A 15113-nucleotide genomic window follows, 5' to 3' on the forward strand; every position below is an offset into this window, starting at 1 on the left:
GTTTTAGATCTTTTATTAAAAAAACAAATAAAGAATAATAATAGATAAATAAAATATTCCCACTTGTAATTTACAAATCGTCGAATTCTCTGAGTCTTAGATCGTGTTTGCTTCACCGAATCGAACAGAGAGAAGATCTCAGAAGAAGGAGACGAGAAAGAGAGAGAGAGAGAGAGAATTAGGGTTTAAAAGAGGAGAAATCGATATTGGTGAGAATTTACAATGGCGGAGGATCTGGTTCTAGATACGGCGATCAGAGATTGGGTTCTGATTCCTCTCTCCGTTGTGATGGTTCTCATCGGTATTCTCAGATACTTTGTCTCCAAGCTCATGCGTTCTTCTCCAGCTCCCGATGCTAAGATGGTCAAAGAAGGGTAAGTGTTCTTCAGTTCTCTGATCTATGCGTAGAATATATCGTCTCGTTTGCTGATTCGATTCGGGTTTCGTTTGTAACTGGTATTGTGTTTGTGTTTTGTAGGCAAGTTATTATCAGAGCTCGAAATCTAAAATCCGGTGCCAATTTCATACCGCCGAGATCATTCCGCACTCGGAGACTCTACTATAGCAATGAGGTATGCTTTTCTGAAGATTTGCCCTTTCGCTTGACCCAGTTTTTGATTTGAGAAATTCGTGTCTTTAGTGACTCTTTCAAGTTGTGCGATACGTACATAGTATTCTTTGCGATGTATTGTGTTCTTCCAGTACTCTAATTTACTTGAAGATCTTTGTTTGTCAAAATCAACATGAGTTCTGTAATGCTTGTTTAATCGAATTGAAGACATTGCCAATGCGTAAAGTGTTATGAATTTTTCAGTCATGTGCATAGTTATCATTTTTCTAGAAATTAGCTACCTTTCGACGATTATTGTGCTACTAAGCTAGGTATAGTTGGTTATTAGCTGCGCAAAATTTGGCACGAGGAAAGGTTTCAATTGTCTATCGTCATTCTTTTATTATCTCTTTGTTTTGCTTGTGTGAAACTAGAGTGATCCATAGGGGTTATCAGCTGTGCAGATTCTGATTAGTGTTTTTAGTCTTCATCTTTGGATTAGTGATGCTTAGAAAGTATTTGTTGATTGCTGCAGGAGAATGGTTTGCTACATGTTCCCAAAGGCCAAGGCACAAACCCTCAAGCTCAGATGTTTTCTGATCCTAACATGGCCATGGATATGATGAAGAAAAACCTTTCGATGATTATTCCCCAGGTGGATGGAGTTTGAAAATATCCATTTCTGTCTTTTTTTGTTGATTGGTAATATAAGAAACTGATACAACTTACCATTTTGCAGACGCTCACTTTTGGATTTGTCAACTTCTTCTTCTCTGGATTTGTTGCAGGTTTATTTCCTATAGAAATTCCTGCTCTTTTTATTTTTCTGTCACTTTATAAATTATATCTACACTTGGCTGCTGCACTGCTATTTTGAGCACCAGTTAATCGTCTACTTGATTCTCTAGTCTATGCAAGTTTTTATGTTTCCATAGCATCTGAGTCTTCTTCGTTTATTTTACAGCCAAAATACCATTTCCACTTACTCAAAGGTTCAGATCAATGTTACAGAATGGCATCGACTTGAGCACTGTCGATGTTAGCTATGTGAGTAGTCGTTCCTGGTAAGTACCCAAGTTACATAAAGGACTCAATGTTATCTCGGTCCTTTCCGGATTTTCGATATGCTAATCATAGTTGCTTGCTTCTTTCTCTTGTATCATGAGCTTTACTTTTACGTTTCAGGTACTTCTTAAACTTGTTTGGATTAAGAGGCTTGTTCAGTCTCATTCTCGGAGATGAAAATGGTTAATTCCCACGTAACAATTTTTCTCCACATTGCTCAAAAGCTAAACCTTCTAATAAGTTTTGGTCATAATGGTATACTTTGTTGCTTCTTACGCAGCCATTGATGACACACAACGTATGATGCAAATGGGTGGGCTTGGATTTGATGCATCAAAGGTATTCATATTTATATATCAACCTACTTTGTGATCATTTTTCAAAATGTTGTTTAATTTTCACTCTACTTTTCATGTTCGATGATCTGTGGACATATCTGATTCAGTATCATTTGCATTGAAATTTTGATCAGAGCCTGAGTGCAGAGAAAGATGGTCTCGACATAATTCAGCATGAATGGGCTCTACCTCGATTTGAGCAGCGCGCAGAATCCGTATTAAGAAAACTCGTTAAGTAGAGACAAAGACGATAAATGTTGAAACCAAAAAAAAGCTGTAGAAACTTCGACATGGAATCGAATCTGAACGCTTAATTCTTCTATTTCAGCTTGGTAGATTCTGCTTCTGTCTTTCTTTTTTGCTTTTTTTTTTTTCTGATTTTGTTGTATAACAATGCTCTCTCTATAAAATCTTCTCCAGGTACAAACAATTTCCGGTTTAATTTTGATACGATTTGGTTTAGACTGTATTACGAAATTGGACAGCTTCGGTTTATTTTGGTAAGATTTGGAGATGTTTTGACACTCCGATTAAATCAGCGGCCTAAACCGGTGCAGGTGGAGCTTATGGGTTTTTTGAACAAAGTGCTTATGGTTAGAAAGTAAAAAAATCAAACAATTTTAGCAGTGTTATAACACATATCATATATGGACTCTTATACCGGCCCATTAGGCCCATCAGGGCATTATACTTAACCTAGATTCCCTATGTACTCTATATATACATTCCAGTGATTAATAAAGTTTTTAAGAAGTTTTCACAACACGTTATCAGCACGATAAGACTCTCTGAGCGAAAAACCCTAATAAATCCGGCCATCACCAAAACCCTAAAAGCAAGTCGAAACTTAAAAGACGCATATCTTCCAAACCGTGAGGAACCAGAAGACGATCTACATATCAAATCGAAGCCCTCGACGAGACGAATCTACTGGTGAAAACCGTTTGTCGATCCAACGTCGGACGCGCCCTCACGCACACTTACAGTACACGACGATCAACCGAAAAAAAAAAAAAAAAAAAAAACCAGATCCGAGTTTTTCCTTCTTCAACCAGCAGCTTCTCCAGTTTTGGTGATCAATCCTTGGAATTTGTAGCGGCTAACTGAGGTCTATTAGCTCCCAGTTTCATTAGCCTGTCAGAAATCCAAAGGTGGAAAAGATATCTTCTAAAACTGAGAGCCATAGAACCTGTTGTTTAAACACTTCAAAACCCTATAAAAAAAAAAAAAAAATCGATCTCTAATTGATTGAAAGTGTTTGATACTCTGATGATTGATTGATAACTTGTTGATTGATTGTTTAAATTACAAGTTTATGCATGTTCAACGGTTTTAAACTCGTTTTATAAAACCCTAATCTACAAAAACCTAACAACCGTTTTTGGCCATGTTTATGGCATAAACCTATTCGATTTTCTTCATGTTTAATAAGCTTGTTGCAGCTTATTTTGATTGTTGATTCTCTTGCTTGAAACACTTGATTGAATAAACTAAGAAAATCAACCCTAAATCCTAAGCTTGATTCACGATTTTGTAATCTTCAAAATCGTAAGTCATAATGCTTAAACCCTAGTCCTTTTCACGTGATTTCTTTGTTGTCCTTGTGAAACTATTAAAACCATCGACCACAGATCCTATATATCTCGAAATCACATCCAAAATATGTTTTCCAAACCGTTAAAACCCTAGATAAAACCCTAATCATATTCGGCTCCCCTAGGGTTCCTCCTAAACCGCCTAAAACCGGCTAAACCTGGTTCTCATTAACCGAAATTATATTCGGCTTTAACCGATTAAATCACAGCTATTAAACCGACATCATGTTCGGGGTAACTAAAACCATACCCTTTAAAATTTATTATTTCCGAGAAAGTTCCCTCTAATAGAAAGTTTCCTCATATAAAAACTTTCCTCATATAGAAATTTTCCCGACATAGAAACTTTCCTCATTTAGAAAATTACCCAAATTAGAAACTTTCCAAATTTAGAAACTTTCCTAAAATAGAAATATTCTCAAAATAGAAAGTTTCATCATCAGCATTCAAAATTTTCTCAAAACAATCCCTAACAAAATCAATCTCATGTTTCAGATGTCAAACATTCAGAAATGTGAATTCGAGGCCCTTCACGTCTCCGGGGATAACTACCTCGAGTGGGCCCTAGACATGCGCTTGTTCCTTGCATCGAAAGAACTCGATGCGTGTATTACCGACGGTAACACCGCATCCCGTAAGGGACAGTCTCAGGCGATATGTCACATACGCCATCATCTGGCCCCGAGCCTTAAGCAGCAATATCTCACTCTTGAGAATCCACTTGAATTGTGGCAAGCGCTGAAAAAGCGATATGACCATCAGAAAATGGTCCAGTTGCCTCAGGCAGATTTCGACTGGAAGAACCTTCGGTTCCAGGACTACAAATCCGTAGATGATTACAACAACGAACTCTTTCGTATTGTTGCCATCCAGAAACTCTGTGGCGAGGATGTGACAGATAATGATCTCCTCGAGAAAACATTATCCACATTCAGCACAGAGAATGTTGTGCTCCAACAACAATACCGTGCAATGAAACACACATTGTACGAAGACTTGTTGTCCTGTCTTCTCCTCGCTGAGAAGAATAACCAGCTGCTTATGAGGAACAACGCTATGAGGCCCCCGGGATCGGCTCCTGTCCCAGCTTCTCGTCAAGAGTCCTACCATGTTCAACCCGATAGATCCTCAGATCACCGCCGTGGACGTGGTAATGGACGTGGTAATGGCCGAGGACATGGACGTGGAAGACGTGGACGCGGACATGGTCGCGGCAACCGACCTAACCTCAGTTATGGTCCTGGTCGTGGTCGAGGCATCACCAAGCCGACCCGCCACACCAACCCCGATCACTCTGCTTGTACCAGATGTGGGATGTTCAACCACCTAACAAAGCAATGTCGCACCCCCAAGATCCACTGCGATCTATACCAGAAGTACGGAAAAGCTCCTGCTGAAGCCAACATGACTCAGCCAGTCGATGCTGCTAACCTGGAAGGTGACGACCTCCTTGATGATGAGAACACTACAAACGAGCAGACCGACCCCATGGACTATGAAACAGCTGATCTCCTCGATTAATTCAATCATCTGAAACTCTGATACAATTTGATTTTGTTCTTTATTTTTTTCATTTTGGGATTTGTTTCATTTTGTTTTTTTTTCCATTTGCCTTTATTCTCAGACACTGCTTTACTTTATGATTTATCACATTTTCTGAATTCCTCAATACTGAATTCTATCTTCTATTCATAATGAAGCACACCAGCAAATGGAAACCATAGTCGTAGATAGTGGATCCAGCCACACTATCTTAAGAAACAAAAGTTACTTCATAAACCTAACCTATCAAACCGCAAATATTAGCACCATCGCGGGTCCCTCAAACCTTATCGAAGGATATGGCCATGCCTATGTGTTGCTATCAAATGGCACACAACTTGAAATACCAGATGCTCTATATTCTCCTAGTTCGAAGAGAAATCTTCTGAGCTTCAAGGATATAAGACAGAATGGTTTCCACATAGAAACCCAAGGTCAAGGGAACAAAGAATCCCTCCTAGTCACTAAAACCGTAGACGGCCATAAACAAATCCTCGAAACCATACCCGCGCTCTCTACTGGACTTTACCATGCTAAAGTCAGCATGATTGAAGCTAATACCACTCTCAAAGCCCGGTTTACTGATTATACTATTTGGCACGACCGGCTCGGTCATCCCGGTGCAAATATGATGCGTAAACTAATTCAAAACTCTCAAGCGCATACCCTCAAAGAAAACCGAGCTTATCCTCAACACCTCATGTGCACAGCTTGTTCTCAAGGCAAATTGATCACTCGGCCTTCACCAGTTAAAATCTCTAAACAAACACTTCATTTCCTAGAAAGAATCCAGGGCGATATCTGTGGACCTATACATCCATCTTCCGGACCATTCCGATACTTCATGGTCCTTATAGACGCATCGACCCGTTGGTCATATGTTTGTCTCTTGTCCTCTCGGAACCAAGCCTTCGCTAGGTTCTTGGCCCAAATCATAAAATTGCGGGCCTATTTCCCTGACTTCCCACTAAAGACTATCCGCCTTGACAATGCCGGTGAATTTACCTCACAAGCGTTTAATGACTACTGTATGGCCATGGGGGTAACCGTGGAACATCCTGTAGCACATGTCCATACTCAAAATGGATTGGCTGAATCATTCATTAAACGCATTCAATGGATAGCCCGACCATTACTCATGAGATCAAAGCTCCCGGCCTCAGCATGGGGACATGCAGTATTACATGCTGCTGAACTCATACGCATCCGGCCATCTAGTGAACACAAATATTCCCCATCCCAACTACTCTCGGGTCATGAGCCAGACATCTCCCATCTCAAAACATTTGGGTGTTCAGTATATGTACCTATTGCTCCACCACATCGAACCAAAATGGGACCTCAAAGAAGGATGGGAATATATGTTGGTTTTGACTCTCCCACCATCATAAGATATCTCGAGCCAACCACTGGAGATCTCTTCAAGGCCAGATATGCGGATTGCCAATTCGATGAATCGGTATATCCCTCTTTAGGTGGTGAGACAAACAAGCTGGTCAAAGATCTTTCATGGAATCAAACATCATTAAATTGGCAAGATCCTCGGACTCTAGAATGTGATTCAGAGATCCAAAAGATTATTCATTATCAAAAGCTAGCTAATCAATTGCCAGATTCCTTTGCTGACCCGACCAAAGTAACCAAATCGTACATCCCAGCTTGTAATGCACCAGTACGAATAGCTGTCCCAACGGGACAGACCCAAGTTGCTACAGAGTCTGCACCACGTCTCAAACGGGGCAGACCTCTTGGTTCCAAAGATAAGAATCCCCGGAAATCAAAGAAAGGTGCAATAACCGAAACCGGGATTCCTGCAATATCAGACATAGCCGCGGCTGAGACTCAATCTAATGAACCCTCAATGGAAGTTCGGGACGCCGAATCTCCAGGTTCAGAAGATAACAATGAGATCTCCATCAATTACAATATGTCCGGAATACAATGGAATCGAAAAGAAGTCGACTTAAATGCACTCTTTGCATACAAAGTAGCACTTGATGTTGCGCTCACGCAAGAGGATCTAGAACCCACGTCAATAACACAGTGTACACATCGAACAGATTGGCTAAAATGGAAAGAAGCCATAAACGTGGAGTTAAAGAGTCTCAAACTCAGAAACGTGTTCGGTCCGATCATCCGGACCCCATCACACATCAAGCCAGTGGGCCACAAATGGGTCTTTGTGCGCAAAAGGAATGAACTCGGTGAAGTCGTTCGATACAAAGCACGGCTTGTAGCACAAGGATTCTCACAGAGACCCGGAATCGATTATGAGGAGACTTATTCTCCAGTGGTGGATGCAACAACATTCCGATTCCTCATAAGTCTGGCCATAAGAGAAAATCTTGATCTGCGGTTAATGGATGTTGTAACCGCATATCTCTATGGGCCCCTGGACAACGAAATATATATGAGACTCCCAGATGGCATTGAACTAAAAGACAAAAATGCATCTCGAGATCAATACTGCATCAGGCTGAACAAATCCTTGTATGGACTGAAACAAAGTGGGCGTATGTGGTACAACCGCCTCAGCGATTACCTCATCAAAGAAGGCTACAAAAATGACCCCATCAGTCCATGCATCTTCATCAAGAAGTACTCAAACAAAGGATTTGTAATCATAGCAGTATACGTGGATGATCTAAACATCCTTGGAACATCTGGTGAGATCTCCCAAACAGTCGACTGCTTAAAAGCAGAATTCGAAATGAAAGACCTAGGCAAAACAAAGTACTGTTTGGGATTACAACTTGAGTACATCAAAGGAGGAATCCTTGTGCATCAATCGGCTTATATCGAAAAGGTACTCAAGCGATTTAATATGGACCAAGCTCACCCATTGACCAGCCCAATGGTAGTTAGAAGCTTAAGTGATGACCCTCTTGGTCCCAAAAAGGATGATGAAGAAATCCTTGGTCCTGAAAAGCCATACCTCAGTGCTGTAGGAGCGTTAATGTACCTGGCTAGTCACACTAGACCAGACATATGTTTCGCCGTGAACCTCCTCGCTCGATATAGTTCATCTCCAACTCAGAGGCACTGGAACGGTATAAAACATCTCCTAAGATACCTTTGAGGTACTCAAGACTTAGGACTCTTCTATACTAACCAAAATAAAGATGGGTTAGTCGGCTTCGCCGATGCAGGATATCTATCAGATCCGCACACTGCCAAGTCTCAAACTGGCTACGTTTTTACGCATGGAGGAACAGCCATCTCTTGGAGATCAATGAAGCAGACACTCACTGCCACTTCATCAAACCATGCTGAAATCCTAGCCATTCATGAGGCTAGTAGGGAATGCGTCTGGCTGCGCTCCATGACTCAGCACATCCGCAGAGATTGTGGTATGGACGAAGACACACAGCCCACGGTGATGTATGAAGACAACGCGGCATGCATAGCTCAGCTCAAAGAAGGATATATCAAAGGAGATCGAACGAAGCACATTCTACCGAAGTTCTTCTCAACCTCAGACTGGCAGAAGGACGGCACTCTCAGCGTTCACCAGGTCCGATCCAGTGAGAATTCAGCTGACCTCTTCACCAAATCATTGCCTACTTCAACACACTGGAAGCTCGTCAAACAGATAGGAATGTATAGACTTAGAGATCTGCAGTGATGCTACAATCAGGGGGAGTAATGCGTGTTGTACTCTTTTTCCTTCACTATGGTTTTGTCCCACTGGGTTTTTCCTGGTAAGGTTTTAATGAGGCAACATTCCCCAGCGCATTATCGAGATCTCGATTGAGTAGCTGACCCGGTTCACTCGTCCAAGGGGGAGTGTTATAACACATATCATATATGGACTCTTATACCGGCCCATTAGGCCCATCAGGGCATTGTACTTAACCTAGATTCCCTATGTACTCTATATATACATTCCAGTGATTAATAAAGTTTCTAAGAAGTTTTCACAACAAGCAGGTTTTTTTGTTGATTATAATTTTTTCAAGACGCTTTTGGTCAATTATTCGTCAAATTCATAGACAAACTACAACAAATTTACTGTTTCGTTCTTTAATTTGCCAATTTTTTATAGAGTTTGTTACTTTTGTATATTAGCGAGTTCAGTGACGAATTAAAACAAATTTATTCTTTTTGACGTAAACAAATGCATTCTATTATAATAAACACGTTATTCCTTCATTTTACAGATTTTATACTTTTTGTGGTTCCTGTTCTTGTTCCGAGAATTGGCAATCAGATGTTATAAAATAGCAAGACTTGTTTTTTATATTGGTAAAACCAGGCATCGATGCTAAAAGGTCACACTCTTATACAAGTCCTCTTCAAACAAAGTATCAAAAGAAAAGCATCGTAATAAAATACTAAAGCAAGAAAAGAATCGAATGTTATGTTGTTCTGTAAAGATTTGTTTGAATACAAAACATTGGAACTTGGAGGAAGCAATGGTTCAAAGAAGTACAAGGAATAAACAGATAATAAAAGAGGTGTCGTGAGAGAATTAAAGTAGAAGAAATAGAATCTGGAAAACAAAAGGAAAAGATGAAAATGAAAGAGCTACACATATGTCATCTGCACATCTACACATATGTCCAAGTGTACCATACCACATAAAATGGACCACTTCACAAATCACAACGAAGAAAGAGCTTTCTTGAACTTACATGGAAGAAAATGAAACTTCGTGTTCTTATTTCTTTTAGCAAGACACTAAATATATAATTAAAACCTCAGTCTTATGAAAAAACTGATTACTAGGATGTTATAGAATAAAGATGAGTTAACATCAATTTGTTTTCCACGCATGACATTGCCCACACATATAATAAACACTTTAAAGCAGCACAAGGTAGTTTACTACACACTTCAGTGATGTTCTTACCTGTAATTATGACACATCAGGCATCATCAATATGCTTAACCATTTTTATTTTAAATTTTAATTTCATTTTATGTTTTACTTTTCGAAGATCAAATCTATAAATACCATCCTTCTCTTCGCTTAACTCACTCACAAATCTCTCCCTCCTTTTCTAAATATATATATGCACACTTGTTTCCATTGTTCATAATTGTCTTCTTCAGATTCTCCAAAATGGCTGGTGTTGAGGTAATATTCTTCATTTTTTATCAGTGAATCGTATAATTTAAGTATATTTTGGTACTCGGAAAAACCTCAAAACTTTATATAGCAGCATGCATGAGTGAGATTATAAATTTCATGTCATATTTTGTACTTGGTAAGTTTTTAGACCATATCAGTGTAAAAGTCTCCACATGAGATCAACAATTGATATCGATGATGCGTCAATATAATTGAACTAACCATAATTTCTGATAACAAAACATTTTGTGCAAGTGTTTTATATCTCCTCTTTTATTGTAGAATTTGTAAATAGTCTATCAGTATTAGTTGTTGATCAAGAAATCCTCTGTAAAAGCTGAAGCTCGATGGATTTCTTACCGCAGGTTGGGAAAATAGTAGCAAACACAGAAGAGAAGAACACAACCGAGCCAACCACCGAGGCATCTAAGGAAACCGTTGAGACAGATGACTCAGCCACGGTGGTTGAAGTTGAAATCAAAGAAGACGACGAAATACCAAAGGTAGAAAAAGAGATTGAAGAAACCGAGACAGCTCCGGTTAAAGAGGAGAAACCGGTTGAAACTCCCGCAGCTGTGGAGGAGAAAGGTGTTGCTAAACCGGCGGCAGAAGACACAAAGGCTGTTGAAGTGAAGACAGTGTAATAACCTTTTTTTTAACCCCATGAGAAGTGAGAATTTCCTTTTTGTTTTGTTGTTGCTAAATCCTATATATTTTATAAAATTTCGCATATTTATATGATTATTGTAATGATATTTAATATACTAATGCTATATCATGGTTTTCTCTTGTCTATGATGAGTTCATTGAGATGTCACATTAGAGTTTGATGTCTCTCTGGTGAAAAGAACAAAAAAAGCTTTCTCTTTAGAGTTCTTGTAGTGGAACCAAACTCCTATTTGGCTATTTTGCCAATCAAAGTTAGTTATTTACCCTAATAATGTTTAGTCTTTACTTTACATGAATCGACCAGTCCAACAAACTCCAAACAGAAATGTAATTGAAAACGAAATGTTAAAACGACACTGTTATTTTATAACTTTTCCTCCTTGACATAAGTTTAAAAAGAGATTAATTTATTCATAAGCTAAACATCAAAAAAAAAAAAAACAAGAAATTAAGAAAGGTCTTTTCACCTTTCTCCCCCGGTCATAAACAGAGCTTGACCACAGCTAAATCTGTACACCAAAAGCACCAATCTACGAACCTAATGACCAGAGAGAGAGATAGAGACACACTATTTCTTCACCATTTACCGAAACTGGAGCTGACATGATCTTGAGCGATGAATCGAAGTCGTTGCTCCATGAGAGCCATCGACGTGTAGCTTGGTAAAGAGAGACGGTAAAAGCAAGTGTGAGACACTGGAAGACGATCATTAGCTTCATATAATCTATATATGTAAAGCTTTGACGGTAGCCCTCTAAACCCTTCCACTGGTATAAACTTAATCGATGTCCAAAAGAAGAGTACACTCCTCCGCTCTTCCTCTGTCATCTTCTTCATAATCTACAAGTAAAGGATTCAGAAATTCAGTATAAGGGATTTAACAAAAATGGGTTATATAAAAGTTGAGCTTTTTACGTATTACCTTCCAGAACCAGTCTATTTGGTGGTCGTTCTCGTTGAATCCGTTGTACTGTGTATGCGCTTTCCAATCATCTATGCTTAACGGGTTTTCACCTCCTCGAAGCATCCCATCGAGATCCTCAGGGTAAATTCTCCTGAAAAATGATTTGGTCATTTCGGTATCTGAAAGGACATCAAAGAAACCCTGTGAAAATTGCTCCACTTGCTCGGAGATTGATCTGGCGAATTGATGTTCGATTAGGAGTTTGACGTATTGATCCCTGTTCCTGCTGGTAACAGCAACTGATTTCCCGCCTGCACATAGCTCTAGTGTATCCCTTTTTCCAAGCACCTCGGTTTCCAACACAAATGTTAGACCAAGACCTCCGTTTGAATCGAACTCCACTGGATCCATTTCTAGAATCTGTTTGCAGCTATTGTACATGATTCTATCGGTGTGCTTGATATCTTCCAAACAAATTTTCCGTCCGGCCAACAGTAAGAAGAAAACACGATCGAATAGCACCCCTACTTGAACTTTGTGCATCAAAGCTAAAGCAATCACACGACCTGTGAACTCGAAGAAATCTGGATGCAATGGATCCACCTGGGATGCTGAATATAAGACAAGACTTCAATATCATTGGAGAGCATCAAACAATACTGTATATCTACTTAGAGCAAAGAGTGACATGCTTAGATTTGTTTCTTGCTTCTAATGGCTTCTTAAATAATTGATGCTCCCTTTAAGATAGTTAAGCAAGAAAAGAAGAAACACAATCAAGCTGTCTGTAATAAATATAGGACTATGATAAGTCTACTAGTAATCCTTCAGTATAGAGATCCTAAGATGATATAACAACAATCGTTTAGAATTGAAGTGCATCCTCGTTCATCAAATTACAAGCACGGTAGGAACTATACACCATATACAATACTGACATACTAACTATGTTCTCAGGATTCTAAGAAAGCAAACTGAAAAAAGGGTAACAGCAAATGGGATTTCAGACAGTAAGAACAATTATGAATGTTCAAGGAAGGTCCAAATTCACTTGTATCTAGTCTAGTGGTGTCATGAGAAAAGTAACAAAGCTTACCTGGATTTGGAGAGAATCTTCTAAAATCATCAGCAGATCGACGAAAGAGAGTATTTTGCGGATTAAATATCTCTTGACAAACCAAATAGAACCATTCTCTTAGAACACCAGGACCTGTAGCTTCCTCATTCTTGAATTCCATGAACAGTCCACCATGAAGTGCCCCAGGGGTTGCGCTCGCTATGTACTCAAACGATTCAGATAACAAATTGGACCGATCAATGAGCATTTCGTGCATCTCCTCATAGTCTTCTTTCACGTCAGGAAACAACAGCATTGCCAAATGCCTCCTAGATTCAAAGGTTGTAGCTTCCTTGTACTCAAAGATCCATCGGTGATCATCGCCTCTTTTTGCAAATTTCAAAACGATGGCGCAGAATGAAACCTTCCTGTTATTCAAAAGACAAGCTACCTGTTCCTTGGCACCTTGATAGAGATCAGACATTGAATTGATGATCTTCAGAATAGCAAGAAACTGAGACCATTTTGCAGACACAGCTTCAATATTGGCAACTCCTCTTCTACCCAACAAAGTTTCGATTCTCAACATACAAATGTCCATTGTAGTCAACAGCTTTTTGAACATCCGAGAAAGCTTTTCAATCTCCTTTTCCAATCCGCTGTTTCGCAGAGGTAAAGCAATGGGAATGCAGGTGGCAGAATGGAGTACAATGACCCTCCTCAAGCATCTCCAAAAGGAAGAGAATTTCTGAACGTCACATAAACTAGGCCCTTCATTACCGAGTAACTCTGACACCACACCATCAGCACACTCGGTTACGAACGGGAAAATCTCGTCCATAAAAGCCAACGATCCACAATGAATTCGAGCATCATCCTCACTAAGCGATTCCAGCATTGATCCCAAGGTGTTCCGGGAAGCAAGATACAGCTTGTTATTCGAGCAAACGTTCCTTAGCAATCTACAGAACTCTAAAACGACCGGTAAACAATAGTTCTTCTGTTTCTGAGGCAAACCTATGCAACTATTCAAGAAGAGCTTGATGGAGCTCTTAGCACAGGCTTTGTTAATCTCTAACTTAGAAGCGTAGAGCATTACCAGAGCAGCTGGAACCGAAGAGCTCGAGAAAATCTTGATATACTTGGCAGTCGCATTCTCTTCTTTTACAGGAATCGAGGCGAAAAACTTAACGAGCTTCTCGTTGATGTTGTCGATGGAGAAGAGAATCTCGCCTCTGTGCATTCGAGAGATTGTGTACATGATATCATCAACAGTTTGCCAAGCCACCGGATGCTCCGTGCTCTGCATCCTTCCAACAAGCTGGAGCGAAGCGTCTTGCTCGATCGAGTAGTAGCTGAGAGTGTGCTCGAGCTGCAGCTGCTTACCTTTGTAGATAACCCGTTGCTCCGTCACCGGAATCTTAGTTTTCCACTCGATTCTCTCGTGAAGAATCAACACGGTGTCGTTTCTATCGGCGTGGATCACGATCGTTTTCCCTCCTGACATCATCCTCACGAAGATTTGCAAACGAGTCGACTCGGACAACCCGGACGACTCGGGAACGCGAGAGGAAGAAGAGGAAGAACACTCCGCGGCCGGAGCAAACGACCGATTCAGGCCGGAATTGCCGCCGTAGCTCCACGTGAGAAACGATTTCTGAAACGCCGACAAGTGATCGGCGTTTACCTCGTGCCTCTTCATCTTTAGGAGGAGATCACCGCCGTGATCAGGGGACGACGAGGCGTAGTCGTCGAGTTTCCGTTTGTGATGATCGGTTCCAGCCACGGCGGAGAAAGAGGATCGGTTAGAGTTGGAGGAATCGGCGCGGCTTAGAGTCATCGGGAGACGAAATTCACCTCTCCCTCGCCGCCGATGGTGAAAGCTTATCTAATCGACGGAAAAAGAGGTATAGACGGAAGTAATTCCGTGTATAGGTGTATGTAAAGGCGAGAAGGAGGAAGAGGAAGGGACCGAGAGAAAGTGATCGGAGGTTTCGTCTGGGTTTAAGTTTAGCCGTCAATTAATTTCTTCTCTACGCCATTGTTAAACAGACGCACCCCATAGATTTATATTAGAAATATATAATGTATTTTCGAAAAGATAATAATTACTCCTACAAAAAATATTTCCCTGTTAATTACGTGTGTCAATTTAGGTTAAAAACTGATTCTTCCTTTAATCCGGTAAAGAAACAAAATAACAAAAAGATGGTTTGGGTTTTTTTCTTTTATAACTTTTTCTTTGAACAAGTTTATCAAGGTGTTGAACAATATGCTAGTCAAATATAATAGAATTCATTAAAATACTTGTTTTTTTTA

General features: G+C 40.0%; 3 protein-coding genes across 3 annotated transcripts; 2 read left to right on the forward strand and 1 right to left on the reverse strand.

Annotated features, from left to right (window-relative positions):
- The first annotated feature begins 67 nt into the window (after nt 1-67).
- LOC18014893 (ER membrane protein complex subunit 3) lies at nt 68-2383 on the forward strand. The gene is made up of 8 exons (XM_024154229.1): nt 68-374; nt 479-572; nt 1086-1205; nt 1290-1338; nt 1515-1614; nt 1736-1797; nt 1896-1954; nt 2088-2383. Exons 1-8 carry the CDS (start codon nt 223-225, stop codon nt 2190-2192), a joined length of 741 nt encoding a protein of 246 aa, XP_024009997.1. The 5' UTR covers nt 68-222; the 3' UTR covers nt 2193-2383.
- A 7692-nt stretch (nt 2384-10075) lies between these two features.
- LOC18014894 lies at nt 10076-10954 on the forward strand. The gene is made up of 2 exons (XM_006396680.2): nt 10076-10170; nt 10530-10954. The coding sequence occupies exons 1-2, from the start codon at nt 10156-10158 to the stop codon at nt 10806-10808; spliced, it is 294 nt and encodes a 97-aa protein (XP_006396743.1). The 5' UTR covers nt 10076-10155; the 3' UTR covers nt 10809-10954.
- Nucleotides 10955-11178: 224 nt separating this feature from the next.
- Nucleotides 11179-14828, reverse strand: LOC18014895 (E3 ubiquitin-protein ligase UPL5). The gene is made up of 3 exons (XM_006396681.2): nt 12834-14828; nt 11756-12348; nt 11179-11673 (listed from the first exon to the last, which is right to left on the reverse strand). The coding sequence occupies exons 1-3, from the start codon at nt 14632-14634 to the stop codon at nt 11410-11412; spliced, it is 2658 nt and encodes an 885-aa protein (XP_006396744.1). The 5' UTR covers nt 14635-14828; the 3' UTR covers nt 11179-11409.
- Nucleotides 14829-15113: the final 285 nt, after the last annotated feature.

This window comes from Eutrema salsugineum, unplaced genomic scaffold, assembly GCF_000478725.1.
Source record: "Eutrema salsugineum unplaced genomic scaffold, Eutsalg1_0 scaffold_3, whole genome shotgun sequence".
In the NCBI taxonomy this organism is placed as follows: Eukaryota; Viridiplantae; Streptophyta; class Magnoliopsida; order Brassicales; family Brassicaceae; genus Eutrema; species Eutrema salsugineum.